Source organism: Paroedura picta, chromosome 1 (genome assembly GCF_049243985.1).
Source record: "Paroedura picta isolate Pp20150507F chromosome 1, Ppicta_v3.0, whole genome shotgun sequence".
NCBI classification, from domain to species: Eukaryota; Metazoa; Chordata; class Lepidosauria; order Squamata; family Gekkonidae; genus Paroedura; species Paroedura picta.
Genome location: NC_135369.1, coordinates 124,489,758 through 124,511,866, shown reverse-complemented (window position 1 = coordinate 124,511,866; position 22,109 = coordinate 124,489,758). Strand labels below are relative to the sequence as shown.

General features: G+C 39.5%; 1 protein-coding gene across 4 annotated transcripts in view; it reads left to right on the top strand.

The window, feature by feature from the left end:
* SOBP (sine oculis binding protein homolog) overlaps positions 1–22,109 on the top strand; it is a 191,462-nt gene that overhangs the window by 93,036 nt on the left and 76,317 nt on the right. For 2 of the 4 annotated variants that reach the window (XM_077302756.1, XM_077302737.1), the window contains one exon: positions 8,403–8,498. The exons of the other annotated variants lie outside the window; for them this stretch is intronic. In XM_077302756.1, the coding sequence (XP_077158871.1) occupies positions 8,403–8,498 (96 nt within the window). The remainder of the gene's footprint in view (positions 1–8,402; positions 8,499–22,109) is intronic. 4 annotated transcript variants of the gene reach the window in all.

Below are 22,109 nucleotides of genomic sequence, written 5' to 3'. Positions count from 1 at the left end.
ATGTCATCATGTTGCAAGTTACTTCTGGTGACCCCAGCAGGAGGGCTTCCAGGCAAGTGAGAAAAAGAGGTGATTTGCCATTGCAGAGTTTTCCTTGATGGTCTCTTAACCCAATACCAACAGAACTTCGCTTCCTAGATCTGAAGTTATCAGACTATACCATGCTGCTTGCCCTACCACGACCAGTTTAAGCAGTGTTAAATAAACATAGACATGGACCTGGCTTGAACCAAACTTGAGCATGTGCCTGGCTCTTTTACCTTTCCCTGTCTCCTTCTCACGTGAAGTAAAGTTAATGGTGGTGAATGAAAAGGTAGTTTAAAACAAATCCAGTTCTCCAAGGTGTTTGGATACAGTTCTCTAAGATTATGAGTACAAGTTTAACCAAAGGTTAATTTCAATAATGAACATGCTTAATTTTAGCAACTCTCCTAGCTTTTGGGGAGGAAGGAAGGAACTCTCCTAGCTTTTGGGGAGGAAGGAAGGAACTCTCCTAGCTTTTGGGGAGGGAGGAGGAAACTCTCATAGCTATTGGGGAGGAAGAGAACTAACTACTAGTTAAATCACATATTTGCATTTGTACATCACCGATAACCTAAGATAGTCTTAACCCCACCATTCCTTCATTGTGTTTTGCACAAGCAGGAAGGGAGGCATATGATATGTTGAGTAGTCAGATATGAACATGAGCAGTAACCTACAAGCAGTAGCTTATGCCAGTCTCATAACTTGTTTTTATTTGTCTATGGGGACATTTGTTGCCTGCATGCTGTTGAATAGTGCAGCACAGTCATAAAATTGACACTGCTACACTTCATGTGTAGAAGACAAAGATAGGTGATCTTACTGTGCTCGGGTTGTCTGAGTAAGCAGATAGACAGTAATATCGAACTGAGCCTGTGGGAAGGGAGTGCATGGAAAGGCACAGCAAATGACTGCCTGGCTTCAGTCCCCCCAGGCTACTGCTAGAGCAAGTATGAGCTGTACCAACCTAATCCTTCTCAATGTCTCTGTCTCCCCTCCCTTGACAGATGTGTGAATATACCTGCATTGTCAATGAAAGGACACTGCACTGTAAAGGCTTTAGTGATTGATGACAGCATAATTTCTTTAAAACATAGAAGTGCTTCAATTCTAGACATTCCAGGGCAGCAATTTACCTGGAATATTGATGACAAAATCACGGATTTCTTGGGCAAACTGAAGATTCCAGTCAACATATGAGGCCATCAGCTATCCTGTATGATTAGTTGCCTGTGACTACAGCAGGACTGGGAGCTAATGTATGTGTAGCTCTGGCATATCTTAAAACTGGGTCTTTATATCAGCTGCTGCTTATTTAAAACACAAAAGCCTCATTCTATTGCATATTGAAATCCATACAGCTAACGTATTTGCCGGCTTATAAGACGACTGGGCGTATAAGACGACCCCTCAACATTTCCACTCAAAATATAGAGTTTGTTACATTACATTACAGTACTATGGGCCACTATGGGCAACTATGTCTATCCCAACTGAAGTGCACCCGGCGTATAAGACAACCCCCCCCCCCTACTTGGAGGCATGTTTTTCAGGGGGGAAAAGTAGTCTTATACGCCAGCAAATACTGTATATGTGCTACTAAGTTTACCACCGCAGTGCCTCCCAACAAGAAGTTTATTCTTCTACGCGACGACGGCAGCAAGATTAGTGCTGGATAGAAAATGGAAAACGCATGAGCTACCGTCAATGGAAGACTGGCTGAGCAAATTGGCAGATCTCGCCAAGATGGCTAAATTGACATTAATGGTTAATGGAAAATCAGAAGAAGCTTTTCAGGAACAATGGGGTCCTTATCTGAACTATCTAAAAAAGTAAATCAGAAGGGAAAGGAGCAGGTTCTAATATGCTTACATTCTAAACAATTGCTTCACTAATGTTTATTATATGTATCTATATTATTTCTATCTTTTTGGAAAAATAAAAATTATATATATATAAAAAGAAATCCATACAGCTTAAGTTTATTAAACACTACCTTGGATTGTGGCTGAATACTTTTTGCCTCGTTTCATGATAAGAAATATGATTTTTTTTGTTATAATTTTAGAGTTATAGGACCACAAATTAAGAATTAGGATACAGAGTACTAAAAATTATTCAAAATATCTTCTATCAGTTCACTGAAAATTCACTGCTTCTGATGTGAAGGCAAGTGTGGGAAGACCCAAGCCTTAAATCACCTGAAAATGTGTTGCTTTATAAACCATGGAAAACTAATGGTTCATGTTTTGGGATGGTAAAGGTTACAGCCTGTTCTTTAACCGTAGTTAAGGGATAGTTAGTGTTACACTAGACAAAAAGTTGTAAGGTTCAGATTCCTTGTTCCCCCCCCCTTTTGGTAGTCTTCTCCACAATTACCTCTGCCCTTTCCCCACCAGTCTTGGTCATGAATAGTTGTTTGGTCTACACAGACATAATACCAGCCAATGTTAATTTCTATCCAGAATTTGAAACTAGTTTCATGAAATGTGATATGCATTAATCTGTTCCACTATATATTTCTGGTAGGACCTAGGAAGAGGAGCTGGTCTAATGGCTTAAATGCCACTCAGCACTTAACACCCACTCTCCCGCCCCTCAGGTGGCTCTCCCACCCCTGAGTGCCTCCTCCTCCAACCAGCTTGCCTGTCTGTCCAGTGGCCAGCCAACCGCCTTCCATCCCAGACCCCTGACCACTCCCTCCTCCTTCCACTTCCCTCTGAGGCTCAGCGGCTGCAGATCCCTGCTGCGTGAGAGCCAACCCTGCTGCTGAGTTCCATAACAAGTGCCTGCAGCTTTTCGAGGTCCTGGGGGGAGGAAAAGGCCATCTGCAGATTCTTCTACCCATCTCCCCCAATCTAGCACCCGTTGTATTCCTGAATGCATCAGGCTTTATCCCTGTTATTTTATAGAAGTAGAGAAGTTTGAGTTAACAGTGTGGGTGGGCAAATGAACTCCTGGTGAGACAGTTAAATGTAGGGTGTGACCATATGGACCCATGACAAACAATTGGACATATAAACAACTTTTTATTACTGTTCTGCTTGTTTATCCAAATAATAGGTTAAAAACTACAAAAACTTTAGTATTCAGTAACTATTTGACTATTTTGGTAGAGCACTTCGATATCTTCTAATAAACAAACCTTCAGTATTATTTGGGTATAAAAAGCCCTGTGCAAGCACTGGGTCATGTCTGACCCTTGGGGTGACGCCCTCTAGCGTTTTCATGGCAGACTCAATACGGGGTGGTTTGCCAGTGCCTTCCCCAGTCATTACCGTTTACCCCCCAGCAAGCTGGGTACTCATTTTACCGACCTCGGAAGGATGGAAGGCTGAGTTAACCTTGAGCCGGCTGCTGGAATTGAACTCCCAGCCTCATGGGCAGAGCTTTCAGACTGCATGTCTGCTGCCTTACCACTCTGCACCACAAGAGGCTCTACTTTCTGGTAAATGTGGACCATAGTAGTGATGTTACATGACCTAGCTGAAAACCCTCAAGTTAAATATTGCTATTAAAAGTAAGAGTTTACTTAAGGAAATAAGAGAATACATGGTATCCTATATAACAAAATGTGCAGGGTACTGCTCATGATGTACCGGTCCTCTAATTGGCCCTGGGGGGGGAGAGGAGGGCCCCCGAGGGCCACCCAAAGAAGTGGGCACAACATAAGTAAGTATGCCTTCTCTCTGATTGCCCTCCGGAGGAGGGCCTTCCCCCCCTGAGGGCCACTCCGAGAAGGTGGCACATTGTCAGTAAGTATGCTACCCCTCTGATTGCCATCAGGGGAGAACCCTCCCCCCACTCAGAGGACCTGGCATGCCCTATGGATCCTCTGTCACCCCAGATGAGCCATCACCAGATCAACCCGGGAATTCAAGGTGCCCATCCAGCTGTCCTCTACCCTGCTCTGCCCTGCCCTGCCACACACCTGCTTTGCTCCCCTTCCTCCCTTCTTTCCCAGTGGAGAAACCTGCCTGCTCCCTTGGCACACAGGCAGCACCTGCCTTTCCACTGACTGCCCGAGTTCAGGAGGCTCAGGCCACTGTTGGATCTGGCCACAAGCATGCACTTGCTCTCCCACCCACTGCACCACACTCCTGAAGGTCATGGAGCATGGCAGGGACCCTACTTCCTTCTCACCTGAAGGACACATGCCCACCTCCTCCTCCTCAGTCTCCCACCTCCCTCCATTCTCCCATGGTGAGAGCTGCTGGCAGAATTATTTGGGTAATAAAATAAGTGGCAGGGGGCTTGCTGCCTACCCCAGCCTGCCTGTTATCTCACTGACATGGCTGGCCAATGCTCCTGCTTCCCTGCTGCCACCTCTCTGCCCCAAGAGCTGGGAGCTGGTGGCTTGTGTCCCCTTTCCACTGACTCCTTGGTCCACTCCCACTGACAGGCTGTGGCATGGAGGGGGGCTTCCACCGGCTCCTGCCCCACACTGCGATATTTCCCACTGCGATATTTCACCGGGTGGGTGCTCCCTGCTCCTTCCTGCCCGCTTTTAAAGCAGACTTCACAGCTAGTTTGAACATAAGAGGAATTAGTTTTCCACTTCTGTATAGGACAGAATATACATTGTTTGTGTATGAGACAGGAACCAATTAAGTAGATAGAACTTTAGAAATCCAGTCAGTTTAGGCCATTTCTGACAGTCTTAATTCACACACTGGATGCTGGGGGGGGGGAGCATTTGTAAAATCCTGATTTAAAATTCATGAGCAAATTGTAGAGGTGTGAAAGCCCTTTAGCTCCTATTACATCAAAAGCACTCCAGGGCCAGCCATCTATCATAACTTCCTGCATCTCCTGTAAACTGTACAGATTTATACCAGGAGAAGCACTGAAAACTCACAAGCCTCTAGGAACTGAGCCAGGTTAGGACTGATTCAAAACTGAATCAGTTTTGGACCAATCCATTAGGGAAAAAGGATTAATCTGTTTTTTACAGATAAATGCTGAATTGTACCCAGGCTTTCTGTCACTTTAGGATAGCTTAACAGTTCTGCATACTTACTCCTGGAGCCATTCTTGCTAGCCAGTGCTATGATAAGCCAATACCCTTCTTAGGAAAATTAGAATCCCTTTCAGTTCCCTTTCAGTTTGTCTCCAGAAGAAATATCCTTTATCAAGTGTACAGAATTCCTTACTCTGGTTAAGCAGAAACCCCAAAGCATGACCAGGTGTTTAGGTTTAGATTTTTAGATATTCAACTATGTGGTTAGTTTTTATTTGCTGTTTAATTATTAGGTGTTGTGATTGTGATTTATGTACATGAATATAAAGGTATTTTTTTAAAATTCAAGTATATTCTTTTACCTAATAACTTGTTATCAACTGGAAGTCCTAGTCCCAAGCAGCCATATTTGAAAGCAAGTCCCAGTGAAATGTTATTGTCCAAACAATGTTTAGTCTGGTATGAATGATAGGCTGAAAATAATAATAGGCTTTATTTTGTTTACAGTTCGTTGCAGGATTTACAAGTCATTGATTTTTAGGCTACACTTCAAATCTAATTTCTTAGCTATTGAAATAATAATGATGAACTGGTACCCTGTGGAAAAACAAAATACTGTGAATTGCCTTAGTAGTAAAAGACCATATCCATTAGGTTCAATTATCAGGTCTTATTTGGTTGATAAGTAACTTGGTTCTTTCACTCTATCCAGAAATCACTATCTAAATATGTCTAAGAACTCAAAATACTGTGCACAGAGCAAGCAACAACTGGGGGCAAGGGAGGATAGTTTTTATGAGAAAAACTGCTGGAAGAATTTTTAAAAACCTCCCCCAACAGCATTCTTCTCCATAAGACTGCAACCTTTACCCTTTGTTTTAAAAAACAACAACAAAGATTGGGGGCAAAATACTGAAATATGTGCAATTTAATGGCACATTTAGTTCAGCCTTAAATATATTTGGATTTGAGGTGTATATTATCAGGCTTCAAAGCGCTCTTTTGTTTTAGTTGAGTTTCTGACAAAATAAATACCTTGGCATTATTAATGATATATTTAAAGGTTAGCTAATTGTAGCCCTATTCAGGCATCACAATAAACCACAACTAAGCTGTAATTGGACATGAACACAGCTATTATAGCACAACTGTGCTATCATGCTCTCTTTGACTCTTCCATTTCCTCTCCCTTCTGTCAGAAGTTTCTAGATTTCTGAATTTACACCTTCATGCTTAATTTAGAAACAAATATGGTGTAGTTGCTATCTGAAATATAGTGATCCTCCCATCTCAGACAGAAAGTTATTAGAATTTGGCCTTATTGCTTGAACAGTCACATGGAATTGCTGGTAAGTGAGTAACATATTCAAACATAAAGAAGATGGGGATGGTTTTACACAGTTCTTCCTCCTTACTATAGCCCTCCCATGCTTTCTGTTTCCAAGGGTCTTCCAATCCTCATCCTTCTGTGTTCTGGTTCTTGCAAATGTAGATGGATATGACAAGTATGCACTAAACTGCACACAGTTAGCAGTGACCCTTCCTCCTAGTACCCATGCTTAGACTTTTAAAAGTTTCCAAGTAGAGTAAGGGACTGCTTAACATTTTCATGCTATTTGCTCCCTAAAAATTACCTCACACCCTTGCTGTCTATGACTTCTACCCAAAGATCGATGATCTCCCATCACCTCCCTCCACAAACACCAATAATTCAATTAAGCAGTAAAAAAGTGATAGCCCTATGTCTTAAGCTACCTGATCCTCAATCAGACTGCAGAGCATAGAAGAACTGAATATGAAGTCTCAGCTGGGAGCCTTAGAAAATGAGGGAGTAAGACATCTGCTCCCTGAATTTGTCCATGTTGCTGTGGATCCTACCTCTGATAGGTCTTCATTCTTTGCTTTCTGATTGTCTATCAATGCATGGCTTCATGTTAGATGTCTGCCTGTTTGTCAGGTGGATTGTTCTTGCTAAATTTCTCCAGGTTTCCTATTAGATGAGCTCTGCTAAAGGAATAGTATTGTTGAGCAATACTCAGCCTATGTACTTTTGCTAATCATTAGTGCCCTCAACACTACCACAGATTTCCGATTTTGTTACCTTCACAAGTAGGGACAAACAGCTTTTCTGAAGGCAAGCAACATGACACAAAATGTACAAGGTGCAATTATCTCCTATGAATGACAACACTAACAAATATTAAAAGCTCTGATAAGTGACACTCGAAAATAGACATTTCACACTACATTAACAAAGGCTTAATGTCTGTCATGGATTCATAGATATGTGTTAAAAAAATCCCACAGACTCTTTTGATCTATATATCATACTAGGTAATTCTGTTTCATTTTTAGAGCAGACATATTTAATCATAGGAGCAGAAGAAAGAGCTACCTGCTGCTTGCTGTATGGCTTTCCTCTCTCTCCCCCTCCTCGCTCTCCACCTCCCATTCCAAGTTCACTGGGTCTTATTTAAATAAGCTGGCCTGAAGCCAAAAGCTCATCATTTTAATGCAGTGTAAAATAGAATATGCATAATTATATGCAAGCCATATGTGAGGGAGACAGCTCAGCTGTGAATTTCAGGAGGCTGGGAGAGAAGGAGAGTGAACAGTCAGGGATTAGATGAGATGAGAGTAGAACAGAGTGCAAGTGTCATCCAAATGAACGGTGTAATGAGCAGACTGCTGACACTCCTCCTTTCCCCTACCTCTCTTGCTTAGCTTTAACTCTAAACCAGAATAGGATTCTCTATTAGGAGGAAAATTCTGCATGCAAGCTGTATAGTCGCTAATGGATTGCATTAATGTCTCCATTTAAACTTCAGGTTCCTTAATTAATAGTGTAGATCCAAATAACCCACAACTTTTAATGCATCCTCTTAAATTAAATATTTCTAACTTATTTGATTGCCCTCATTTAATGCCCGCTCCTTTCAAATCTTTACGTAAAGAATAAGGGGGAAATCCACTTAACAGCATCAATGCGTAAATCACAACTGAACAGTTTTAAAGGGAATTAGCCTATTTTTTTAAATGAAAGTGGATGCATATTACTGTTTGAGCACTGTCTTAAGGTTAAAGAACTATAGTGTATATGTGACAATCCATAAAATGCAACAAAGTAAATAGAAACTCCCAAATGCTCAAAATAGTTAGCGGAATGCTTCATTTGGGGGCTTATCGCTTTGTTGTTTTGAACTCTTACACCAGCCTATATTTGCATGTTCTTCCTTAGTGGTGTAAAGAGCATTCCAAGTTCAAATATCTAAAAGGTGTACTGCGTATTTAAGCAAGCTTCTATTGTTGTGTTTGGGGATTCCCGTTTGTTTTAATGATCTGAGCTGTTATGCATTTAGCTTATTTTTTCCTTCCATTATTTGTAAGTCCCTAAATAGGCCATTATATTTCCCTTCAGGCTAGAGATGAAGATGGACATGCTGAAAATTTTCCCCAGCAGCACTATGCTAAGGAAACTCCAAGACTTGCCTTCAAGAATAACTGCGAACTACTTGTAAGAATAACATACTTACAACAAGTCTAGATTGTTACTTTAGCACAGTGAAAACAGTTTTTGAAAAGCTTTTGTTCGTTATTACATAACATTATGGAATATTACAGCTTAAAAAAATAACCTGTTCTGATTGCTAATGCTGACTCTGATATAATTTAACAATTTTGACCTCTCAATTTGCTTGCAAATCTTTTATAATTCATTATAGAACTGGAATGGCCTTGCAATAGTTTTTTGTACTAAAGTGTCCCATTGGAAAGTATTCAAAGAGTGGGTAGTAAAGCTCATATAAGGAAAAAGGAGAAAGAAAGGGAGTAATATTATTTAAAATACATTTCCCCTTCCCCTGCTCTTCTTTTTTATATTTTAGTTGATTTAATTGTTTTCAGAAAACATTTTTCAAAACTCAGAAGCGCTGACACGCAGTACTCCCTTTAGAATTCCAAAAGTATATTGAAAATTATATTTAGAGGCTTTCTCTTTGGTAGAGAATGGGCAAAAGCCAGCAAAGTACTGACAAGGAGTCTGAAATGTTTACAAGCCATAGGAGTGATTATATCAGCTGTGAATGGATATCTGTTCCAGAGCAGGATTAATTTGCTGTTCATTATAGTATTCACAGCTAGGCAAAGTTAGCAGCAAACAGGAATGCTTCATATTTCTCTGACAAAGCTTTTGGACCCTAATGTTTTTATCAGTGTGTAAAATAAGCACATCAAGCTAATATTTCTTGCCTTGTTTACTTAAAGCAAATAGAAAGTAAATTGTCATTTACTTAAAGGGATACTTAACATTTTGATGAGTATATGGCAATTTCTACCTTCTATATGTTGGTTTCTCACTTACATTTATATATTTCTATTTATAACAATGGCAACAGTTAAGGAGAATAAGGGCTGTTTTTTTAAAAAGTAAAAAAAGAAAGGTAGTGGGAAAGAGACCATGAAATAAATTTCATAATAAAAATAAAATACTTCAAGATGCCAACAGATTTCCTTTTGGTCAATGATATTTTATGATCGTATTTATAATATAAAATGGAGGGGTAGGGATTCTGGCCTAAGTAAGCTGTTTCTGATACAACACCAAAATTGGGAGTGGAGGGGATGCAGGGATCAAAGTGTACTTTAAAGAACACTTTCCTGGAATTAATCCCCTTTGTCTAGACCTGAGTATGATTCTGAGTTAACCTGTTTAGGATTGCTCTCTTAGGATATATATAGTGCTCTACTTAAGTTCACAGAATGTTGTCATTCATTAATTTATTAATCCTTATGACAACATTATGAAGCAGGCCACATAATATTTAATGTTGAGGGATGATGGTACTATAAGCTGATTTGGACATTCAGTTAGGACCATTCAGATCATAATTCATGCCCATAAACACTTATGATTTCTTTGAGTTTTGTGTTTCACCTTATCCTGCGTAGTCTGTCACAGGATCTGTTACTGATGTAGATCACAGTAACACATAGACAAGAGGCATTCCCAAATTATCTATAAGTGTAAAGGCATCCTGAACATGACCCATTCTTTAGGAATGCCCTCTATATTTGAATCTCAATAGACCAGTTCGGATTTGCAACTCCAGTACAGAATTATTTAATGAGATATGTGCATATGAGAACATTTTGCAAAAATAGAGTATCAATGTAACATATTCATAGATTCATAGACAATTACATGATATGTTGATATTTTAGAATGTAGCTTTGGCTCATTTATACATACTGGTATATCACTCAATAATAAAAAAATATGACTTAAAACAGAACATGCTATCTTCCACTGACACCTATTAAGTTTGCAATTACATCAAATGAAATGAAAGTTATTGTTTTCATGATGGCAGATATGATAGTTGTTTCAGATACACACTTAATGTTGATTTTTCTACTCCTGAGTGATGAACAAGTATGTGTGAATTTAGTTTTCACAAAATTGTCTATGAGCAGATTGCATGAATGACACATTCCAGTGAAATGCTTTTCTATATTGTATATTTGTAACAGAATTGTTTAATAGTTAGGCTATGAATACAGAATGTGATCTCAAAAGTCAGTTGATGATTTCTATCATTGAGTAACTGGTTCAATATATACTGTTTTCCATCCTAATTATATCAGGGGGGAGATTATAGCTTCTGTAAAGTTTGAATATTTATAATTTATAAATAATATATATTTGGATTTCTGGACCTGCTTCCATTTGAATCAATGTATATTTCAATGCAAGCCATGGCATCTTCAAAATTATTACAGAACAAATATAATTAGGCAAAATGAATGAGTTTATTATCTTTTGGCATTAGGATAACATTTCTTAAACCATTCCTTAGCCTGCATTCATAATGCATCTCATGCTGTTATTGAAATCAAAAGAAATGCAAAATTTGTTACATTAGGCAAACACAAAATAGTGGCACATTCTTTAAAAAACCATCCCTTAATTTAAATGAAATTTTACCTGACTATTGAAGTACAGTCAGTTGAGTCCAGTAGCAGCTGAAGAAGGGTTCGGTAGCTGAAGGTGTGCTTTGCATGTGGATGGTCCCAGGTTCAAGATCTCAAGGAGCAGATATTGTAAAAGACCTTTCCATGTCTGGACCTAGTCAGAATAGGCAGTATTAAGTAATGGCCTTATTTAATACAAGCTGTATGTTCAGAAACAAACCTTTATAATTAATATAAAGATGGGATTATTAAAGATAATGTGTTTTTAATTGCTGTATAGATGGGAAAAAATTGAAAGGAATGTATTTCATAGATCATACTGGATTTTGCTACTGCACATTAGCAAGATGAAAACTTGCTAACTTAACGCTAGTCTTGTGCTTAAAATAGTATGAATCCATGATTAGTTGTACCAGAACACAGACTCATACACTGAATGCAGTTCAGGGTACCAAGATGCTATCTGCTCCCAGATACATATGCATTCCAATGCAGAGTTGAATACATGGCCAGTTCATTTTTGTGATGCCCAATGCAGCTTGTGATACTCAGAATTTATATTTTGCTTATTCAGAAGATATATTGAGTTGCTAGAGTTGAAGGGGAACAACAACCCTCCTCCTCTATAGTTTGTATTTTCACTAGCAATCTCCTTTTGGGGGGTACATTGGGGGAATAAAAAACAAAACAGAAATTGCTATATCTCCAAGGAAAAGCGTAACCGGTCATTAACAGAGGGAGACAGATGTTCTGTCTTTTTTAAAGCAGCAAAAATTTAAAGTTTTAAATGAAAGAAGAACTGAAATGTTTTTATTCTTATGAGACCCAAGAAATCCTTGGAGTTTTCTTAGTGCAATACACAGAAAGTTTTATAATAGCCTGTCAGAGGAAACTGGGAGCTTAGGCTCAAAAGTGCTTTCTTAGCTTTAGGCTTCAGATGCCATTTTCCAGTATGGATTCCTGCAGCAAGTACACTCTCTTCAGTTTGGGAAATGCTTCTGCTCGGAGGGTGCTGCCAGGATGGATCGAGGGGATCAAGCACTGATGGAAGCTGTTTGCTAGCAAACTCCCAGAAGAACAAGAGTACGTGGTTAGAATGTTAATATCCCAGGTCACAGACAAGCATTGAAAGCCTTAACTCCTAAGTACTTGGACAGATTTCTAAGCCCAATAACCTTTCTATGTTACAAGCCATATGTTTCTCTGAGTATTTCTTGTATATCAGACAGAACTTCACCACTCTTCTCACAAAAACAACTAAACAGTAAACCAGGGGAAATACTTTGAACAAAATTAAGCTTTGTCCATGCATATTACCAGTCTGTTTATTAGAAAAACCATGACAATTACAGTTTTGGCTGACAAAATCCACTATGCAGTTATGAGACTACTTTATGGTATTGATTTCCCACTTTAAATCCAAAGTGTGCTGTATGCTATAACATTTAATAAAGAACATAAGAAACCAGATATGAGACTTGGCAGTTAAGAATGCTTGAGTCACTGAGGATGCAGAATTTTCCTTGTGAATTACCAGTGAATTCAGTCACTTGGAAAATTAGGTTTCCTGGAGGTTAGTGTCACATGATAAAAATAGGGAACTAGTTCTTTATGCAAATATTTTGTAACAAAATTAGGCCAATGTAGTGACTTGGCTGGCAGATCAATCCACCACTATTGAATAGTGAGGATTGTAGATTTAAATTACATGCACAGCTATAAAATGTTGATTGTAAAAGAAAGAGCGGCTTCTTTGTTTTTGGTAAAGAAAGCAGCACACCATTTTTGGAAGTTGATAATGGAACAATAATGCAGTTTAGCCACTGTTGGTTGTCAAGAAGAAGAAAGGATTAAATCTTTTCTTTAAAAAAAAAAAGCTTGGACGAAATGAAAGGACTAGTGAAAAGGCTGCCGTTTTTACTGTAAGGAACCCAAGATTCCTGAGCTCTTGCACAAATAATTGCAAGCTCATTGGCTAATCTTAAATTACAGGAAGACAGATAGGGTGCTGAGATACAATATCACATATATAAAAAAAGAAAAATAGTCTTGCTATCCAGAACATAAAATAGAGCATCAGGGTTTGGTCTGCACCTATATGAAATTATCATATGAAACTGCTGCTTCTTCTTTTTTGTTTGTGTGTTTCTATTCAGTTGGTAATAAAATCACAATAGCATCCCACAAAAACAGAACCATTAAATATTTATATCAGGCTTTTTCAACCAGGGTTTTGTAAAACCTTGGGATTTCTTTACGGCTCTGGAAGGGTTTACTGAATGGGTGAGAGTTAATTTTTAATTAAAAATTTTAATTTCTTAAACATTTATTGGATGATATGACCATATATGGTCATGTTGACCTGCTCCCCCCCAAAATGGCCAATGATGGGGGTGGGAAGGGGAGGGGCCCCAGGTGGGTGTGTACATAGCTATGTTTCCCAACCATATTCTGCATGATTGTGCCACTTCTCGGGTTTCTTGAAGCCTGAAGAATGTTTATTCACTCAGTGGGGTTGATAAGCAGTTCAGGGATGGTTTTTCCAGCAAGAAAATGACAGGAAAGGAAAGGTTTTTGTTTTTCTTCATCCTCTAAAATTTTCTGCTCATTGATTAAAGAATTTTGAAAGTTGCATATGTAAAACACCCTCAAAGGCGTAACCTCTGATGGCTCCTTATCTGTGGAGCCTCAAGTTTTGAGAGTAGCATGGCTGGCGTTTTTCTATCTAGGACTAGTGCCTAACTTGGCTGGAGAACGCCTAGCCACAGTTATCCATGTGACCGGCACCTCTAGACTGGACTTCTATAACTTGCTCTATGCAGGCCTGCCCTTATCCTTGTTTCAGAAATTGCAACTGGTCTAGAATGCAGCAGCCAGGGTCTTCACAGGAACCTTCTGGGGGGCACATATTCAACCTGTGCTCCAGCAACTTCACTGATTCCCAGTTGAATTCCAGATTAAGTTTAAGGTATTGGTACTAACCCAGAGCTAGTTTGGTGTAGTGGTTAGGAGTGCGGACTTCTAATCTGGCATGCCATTCGCAGTCTGGGCTCTGCATATCTGAGTCTAAACCTCTCAAAGAGCATTCAGCTCTGCAAACACCAACCAGTTGGTGGTTCCTAGCCTTAAGAAAGTATATCTGGCCTCAACCAGGGCCAGGGCATTTTCTGTCCTGGCCCGCGCCTGGTGGAATGTGCTCCTGGAACAGTTGGGCCCTCTTGGAACTAGCACAATTCTGCTCTTCCAGACAGAGCTCTTCCACCAAGCTGGTGGTTGGGGAATCTACTGGGCGCCTCAGACCACAACCCAGTTCCAGGTGAACTGCAGGCAAACAACACTGGCACTGTTGGTGTGGATATTATTTTAAACTGCTAAGAAACTGATTTTGAACTTAGTTTTCATTTATTTAGTTATATGGCCCTAGACCAGAATACAAAAACATAAAAGATAAAAACAAAATACTTGTGATACTCAAGCATTTGGAACAGTTTAACTTAGCTGTAATTAATTGTTTTAACTATTAATTGCTGTATCTACGAAATGATGTACACCATCCTGAGCAAACTCTCTAGGAGAATGACATAAAAATCAAATAAGTTTTTAAAATTAACAACAAAAATCCCTCATTAAAAATAAACAAGGTAAAAAATGGAACATGCCATAGAACTACATATTACTCCGTGTACATGCTAAAATTAGACACTGTCAAACCTGTCTGGATACAGTAGGCCAAGATGCTAAGAGGGATTGGGAAGTATATAAACAAAATATTTATCTATTACTTATTTACATCCACAATCTTCTGCTGGCAACCTGGACTAAGCCTGGATAGTTATGGCGTGGGTTACCAGACTGAGGTGGGAAGCCTTCCTCTACTTTGGAGCATCAAAAACCTTTCCTGGTGTTGCTGCTACCTTTGCTGCCTTTCCAAGAAGGAGGGTTGTTTCTCAAGGGCAACTATCAATTTTTTATCCATGATGAGGCCGTATTAAAATTTGAAAGGTCTTATCCTCACCTTGTCCATTTTACAAAAGAGCAGAGAGACTAGGTCATTGGAGGAAATCATAGCTGAGCTGATAATTCTGAAAGAAAAGCTTAAACACAGTCGCCAACAACTTTGCACTTTCAGAACAGGAAGAAACTTACCCTAGTCATTTCAGAACTGAAAGTCTAGCATTGGAAGCAAAACAAAATTGCTACAATATAGCACCGATGTTGGCGGGAACTGGGCAAAAAGGAGAATGAGTTGTTGAAGGAAGACTACCTGGATTCGTGTGAATAATTAAATAGTGTCAATATTGGAGTGAAAGAAACCTGGAAACACCTATTGATACAAAACATTTATATAGCACTTTAAGCACCCATAGAACCTCACTTTTTAAATCCTACTTTTAGTTTTTCCAACTGCCCTGCAGAGTAGGCAACTCTTACTGTCATATTGCTGATGGGGGATGAACAGGAAGCATATTACCAAAGACCACCTTGAGAGTACATCACAGCAGTGGTCCCCAACCTGCGGGCCGCGGCCTGCTGCCGGGCCGCGAAGGCCATGGCGGCTGGCCGCGGCTCCCTCTCCCCGCCCCCCCGCAGTAAAAAACTTCCCAGGCCGCAAGCTTGTGGCCCAGGAAGCTTCTTACTGAGGGAGGGCGGGAAGAGGGAATCAGGGCCGGGCCGGGCCGCGCATCGCGCGGGCATGGCCCGCGCGGTCTGATGCCCTGCCGTTCCCCAGCCTCAGAAAGGTTAGGGACCACTGCATCACAGAGTGATATTTGAACCATGGATATCCTGGATCCAAATTAATTCCTTAGCCATAATTCAGTTCCAAAGAAAACAATTAGTAGTTTGTAATCCTGGCATGAATGAACTAGATTTACTTCATATATTTTAATGGCTTGTTAATCACTTCATATGTTATACCCATTAAGCAAGATTAAAGCTGTTGGAATTGCACAATATGTTCTGTAGTTATCATTTGTGAAGAGGGAGGACATTAGATGGCAGTCATGCTAGGAACTTTCCTTCAACCCTCAGCAACATTGCCCAATCTTAACTTTTTAATATTGTTTCAAAATAAAAAATAAAGTTATTTTGTTTTTAAAATTAAAAAATAGAGTTTTGCTAGTAAAAAATCTCATAATACAGATTAAGCAATAAATTATTTGGAGATATTGTATAGCATATATACTGTATATACATTATATATTGTATATATACATAAACTACTTATTATTATCAGAACATTTAATATAGATCAGTTTTCATTGTATATCTTGTTCCAAACCTGAAACAGTCCCAGATGTGTGGGGAAATCACACATGTGTCCATATGGTTTGTCCCAACTGTGCTAGTAGAATCCTCCTGGGTCTTTTTCAGGCTGAGAGGCTGAAGCATCTTGTCCACATGAGCCATAATCCTAATATCAATTGAGCATCACATGCACAAGAACTGAGGAGACCCTACAATTAATGTCCCACAAAACCTGTGTATTCTTGGGTATACAAAGAAGCAGTAATTTAATTTGCAAACATACACAAGAGGAAATTCAGCTCTGGGAGGAACCCTGCTGATTGCTTCCTAATTGCTTAAAATTTCATAATTAACTGAAACAGTAAATAGATTAGTTGCTTTAGTTTAGTTTCTTATGATCACTGTAGGGCTGTGGATGATGAAATGCCAGAACATCTTAAAGCAACACTTGCATGCCTAAGTTTATTTAAGTCACCTATACTCTACTGTGAGGCTCTCCCACTCCCCCACCCCAAATGGTCTCCTTATCATCTATTCTCCTGCCACTAAAAAATGCAACTTGTGCATTAACCACAGAATTGGGAAGGAGAGAAGGTTACAGCACCGAGATCCTCTTCCTCTCCCCCCCCCCCCCAATCTCTGTGCCTTCCCTAGTATCACCCGTACCTGGCTTGTCTCTAATCTCCTTCTGGCAAAGAAAAGGGACCCTGCTACCTGTCTCCTCTTAGCCCCTCCTATTCTGGCCTCCCCAAGTCTGAGTTCAGCCTTGCCTTCTGACCACACCCCTCCCAGCCTCTGCCTGGCTCCCTGCTTTATTCTTAGCTGTGTCAGAGAGATTTGCCTGGGCCCCAGCCACCTCCCTCTCCTAGTCTCCTCACATGAGTGAATCTGGGTCCTGGCTGTCCTCAGCTCTAGCACCTGGAACACTGCTGAGTCAGCTGCCAAGACGCACCCTTCTCCCCAGTGGGGACCCAAAGTGACTTGCATAATTTTCCTCTCTTCTATTTTATCCTCCCAACAACCCTGTGAGGGAGATAGGTTGAGACAGTGAGAGTCGCATGAGTAGTGCTTTTGGCATGAGTAGTGATTTGAATCTTTGTCTTCCAGATAATATCAATACTCTTAACCATTACAGCATTATGGACTTTTAAAAGGTGTGTGTGTGTGGGGGGGGGGAGATATTCATTAATCTCTAATATCTGGAGCAAATATATTGAGTTCTAGTGAGAAGAGTTGCCTTCTATGAAATATTATATTGCCTTCACATTTTAAACCAGTGGAGAATTTATAGAATTTAGGGAAAAGAGAAGCCATTTAGCTTAACACAATCCTTTGTTTTGAGAGCCGGTTTGGTGTAGTGGTTAGGAATGAGAACTTCTAATCTGGCGAGTCGGGTTCGATTCTGCACTCCCCCCACATGCAGCCAGCTGGGTGACCTTGGGCTCGCCGCAGCACTGATAAAACTGATCTGACTGAGCAATGATATCAGGGCTCTCTGAGCCTCACCTACCCCACAGGGTGTCTGTTGTGGGGAGAGGAAAGGGAAGGCGACTGTAGGCTGCTTTGAGCCTGCTTTTGGTAGAGAAAAGCAGCATATAAGAACTTCTTCTTCCTTCCTTCTTCTTCCTCTTCCTCTTCTTCTTCTTCTTTCAGTACCATAGACAGTGCTTCACATTTATCAGAGTACTATTTTCACAGAATGTTCATTCAGTGTCTGAAGTGCTTTACAATTTTTCTTTGCAAATATATTTTGAAATAAGTTAAGCTGAAAGGGAATTATTTGCTCAAGGCTACACAGTGAATTATGATCACAGAAAGATTTGAACCACAAACCTTTTACATAAAAGAAACAACATTTTCTAACATTTCTCATATCTATAGTAGCATAGTGATATAGAAATATTGAGCTAGAAGAGATCACAATGACATGAATTACTAACAAATTGAGCACTAGCAGAAATACTTTTCAATAAGACAGCATAGCCCTGAAAGAGAGGGACTGGTAAACCAAAGCTTCAGATCATCTTGGTTCAGATAAGGAAGGAAATACCCACTAGATAGTGTGAATTAAAACAGCCAGCCCCAGGGGAAGGGGGAAATAATTCACATTTTAAAACAGCTGCAAAAAAAAGCCCATTCTTACTTTACCTGTTGCAAAAATCGTAGTAATACATTTGAGACTGTAAAGAGTATTCTTAAAATAAAGTGTAAACAGGCTTGTATCCTTTGGGTGATTTCTTCTCTAGCTATAGACCTATAACTTCCTTCCATGCTGTTTCCTGAAAGTCATACTCTGCATATGGAATGCCCTCCTACCCACAGAAACCATGTGGATCCAAGCCATCATTTATATATATATGGCCTTTATTTGTATACCACTGCACATGTTTAAAAGACTGGATCTGAAAGTACATTTATTTATTTATCAAACTTTTATACTGCTGTTCCCTTAGGCTCACGGTGGTTTACAAGATAAAAATTGCAATAAAATCCATAGTTAAAATCATTAAAATCAATCCACACTATCAACGTTATCAACGGTGTGCAACATCACTCCTTGCTATAGTTAAGTTAGTCTGGCTTATGGCTGCATGGTATCATATATACATTGTCTCCCTGAGCTCCACAGTATAATATCCTAAACAGAATTATACTATTTTAACTTTGTTTAGGATGGTTCTGTGGATCTATACATCCTTACCCATAATTCTATATATATTCTACCATGCTCAATCTAGTGTGATATAGTGGCTAAGAGTGGCAGACTCTATATTGGAAATCTGGGTTTGATTCCCCACTCCTCTGCACTCTGTTGGGTAACCTTGGATCACTCACAGTTCTCCCAGAAGTATCCCAGTCCCACCAAGTTGCCTGTTGTGGGGAGAGGAAAGGAAAAGTGATTGTAAGCCAGTTTGAGACCCCTTAAAGGAGAGAAAAGTGGGATATACAAAAGCTTTTTCTTCATTCTTAATTTATTTCTAGGTATGGATTACATACCTAATGGATTACAGTGCAATCCTAAAACAATCACATAGAATCATAGACTTGGAAGAGATCTCCAGGGTCATCTAGTCCAATCCCCTGAAGAATGCAGAAAGTTCACAACTACCTGCCCGCACATAGTGACCTCAGTTCCAGACCCAGATTATGTCTCCCCCAAAACCCGAATCCCTGGCCCATCTGGCCTGGAAGAAATTTGCTTCCTTATCCCAAAGTTACAATTGGCATTTCCATGGGCATGCAAGAAAGGGCCACAAGAGCCAAGCACCAACGTAGCCGCTTCTGCCCACCTACTCACAATCTGCCTAAGTTCACAAAATCAGCATTTCTTCTGAATTCATTGTCAATGGGTTTAGAAGGATATATCTCCACTGAGGACTGTGCTGATAATTGCCTAAGTTTCATATTTTACTGTTGTTTCTGAACTTGCTTCTTTCTGTGTAGATATGATGTAAAAGCATTTAGTAAATCTAAATAAAACTCCACTTTCTAAAGAGAAACAGAAAAATTGTTGGCCCAAAATTTGCTTCCACATTCTACAGCAGGCCAGATGCTTATCTTAAAGGCAAATGAATGCCAAGCTCTGATTTCAGCCTTTGATAAACATATGTGCGCCTTTTGCACATGTCTATTGATTTAAAGGTGAAGGCTTTTTCAACGTTGTTTGTTTACTTTGCCACTTGGCTCTCAGCTGAATTCAGTTAGCAAGAATCCACATGGGACAAGAGGGTTGAGGAGAGCATGTCTGGTTACCAGAATCTGGAAGTAGCAGTAGCTGAAACATGTTAGGCTGTGAGCAGATACTTGAAGATGGAAATGCCTTCAAAAGTTCCAGCACCTTTAAAATGGAGCAACATCCCATTCATCCTCTGGTTGTTAAGATTTATACATTCACTTGCATGTTGATTAGTATTCCACATGTATCACTTTCTTGATTTTCTGATGTAGTTATTTATATATATTTACTTGCACTTCTCCCCTTCCCTCTCCTCACAATTACATCCTCTCCTCACTTTCTGTCTGTCAGGACATCTTAGCTTCCCTAAAGCCCAAAGCATGTACAGATATTTTAACCATGCTATTATGGTCAAACAGAACTCTGGGGTTTACTAAAAATAATAAAAATCACACATGGGAAAGCTTTTATATAAACAAATTTACAGCATGAAAATAAGCAGATCCAGAGAACTGAATGGACATCTAACTGAGGGATTCAAGTACATTTTTTAGATCCATACCACGTGGCTGCCCTTGGTCCTCTCAGACATATGTAGGTAAAGGCCCAGTTTGGATTGAACCTTCAGTGCACCTGGCCCTGGTGAGCCATTATTTGTCCCATTGGGGAAACTTGTTTGTAGCCCATTGATATACATAAGATTCCACAGTGGGACTGACAATGCCATGAAGCAGTTCAAGCAGGGCAAATGTCCCATGGAGAAGGTTTAATTCCCTGCATGCTCTGGTTTCATTCCAAATCCTCTACCCTATGCACCTGAAAATTAAGTTCCAGTCAAGAACTTCCAGCACATTTCCAATTTGATAGGACCTGGTACAGACCAAGGAAACAATGTATCATAAAGTTAAGCCTTAAGGCTCACAAGAGTTGTGCAATTCAGAACATGTAATTTTTTTGTCAGCTTTATGGTTCTTTATGTTAAATCCTTGCAAAAGCTACTGGAATAGTCTGTTAAGGTTCCAAACACTATAACAGGATTTAAAGGGTCACACTGTTTATAATTTTACCACTGTCCTGAAAACTCACTTCCAAAAGGTTTACAAATTAATTCAGTCTCATTAATAATTGTTTGATTCCCCTTGGGTTGATGCTTCAGTCTTGCAAGTTCATATATTGAAAAATTCCAGGTAATCAGCATTGATACTTCTAGAAATGATTCAGAGTTCTGGCACATAAGAAAGCCAAAACAAATACAGGTGAATATTTATTTTAGTGCATTTTTATCCTCCCTTACTCCAAGAAACTTGGAATGGCAGAATTGTTTATCCCCTCTTCCATTTAGAACCCAGGTCTCACCAATCATAGCTCAGGACCTTAGTCATAGTTCAGTACATTACATTGGCTCTTTAATTGTCCTAGATAGATAACTTTATATATCTATTTTTAAAAACTGGCTGGTGGAGAATTTTTTAATATTTAATAAATGGTTCAGTTGTGTATTCATTAAATTTTCAGTAGTAGCAATCAGGAACAACATCCTGTTTCTCAGTCAGCATTTTAGTAGCACAGACGGAAAGGGCACCATACAGGATGCTTATGTCAAGTACCAGTGCAATCTCTGTGTGTGATGTACAGTTTGGATGAGAATGCTTTCCCTTTTGTAGTTAGCTAGCAATGCATGTGGGAATTCTATCTTGAAAACCCTATAGTACAGATCTAGAATTGGAATAGGAATCATGTATGATTAGTGGTTACCATCCTGCACAAACCTATCTGTGCTTCAGACCACTGAAATTAAAAGGCAGACACTTTTCTTCATGAGCAAAAACTTTTCACTATCTGAGATCAGTTTTTACCTTCAGATTGTAGTCTTTTCAATTATTCTACTTCTATGTGTAAGGAAGAAAGTCTTTTATGTCCTACTAATTGCTTTAAAATGTAATGTGTATCAGTTTTAATTTAATTGGCTTTAGTACTTCATTTGACTTATTAAACAGAAGCAGGAACACATAATGAACAGCAGAAGCCTTGGCCTAGCATCTGCCTATATTCTCTTCTCAATTAATCAATTATTGTCCAATGGTGTGTAATTACACATTAAGAAAGTTATTGGATATCACAGCTTGACTGTCCCAAGAGGCTCATGTATAAACCAATGTAACACACCTGTAATGTGCTGTGCTAAGATTTGCAAATTGTTCCCGGTTTTCTCTTTTCCCCTTTGTTAAATGA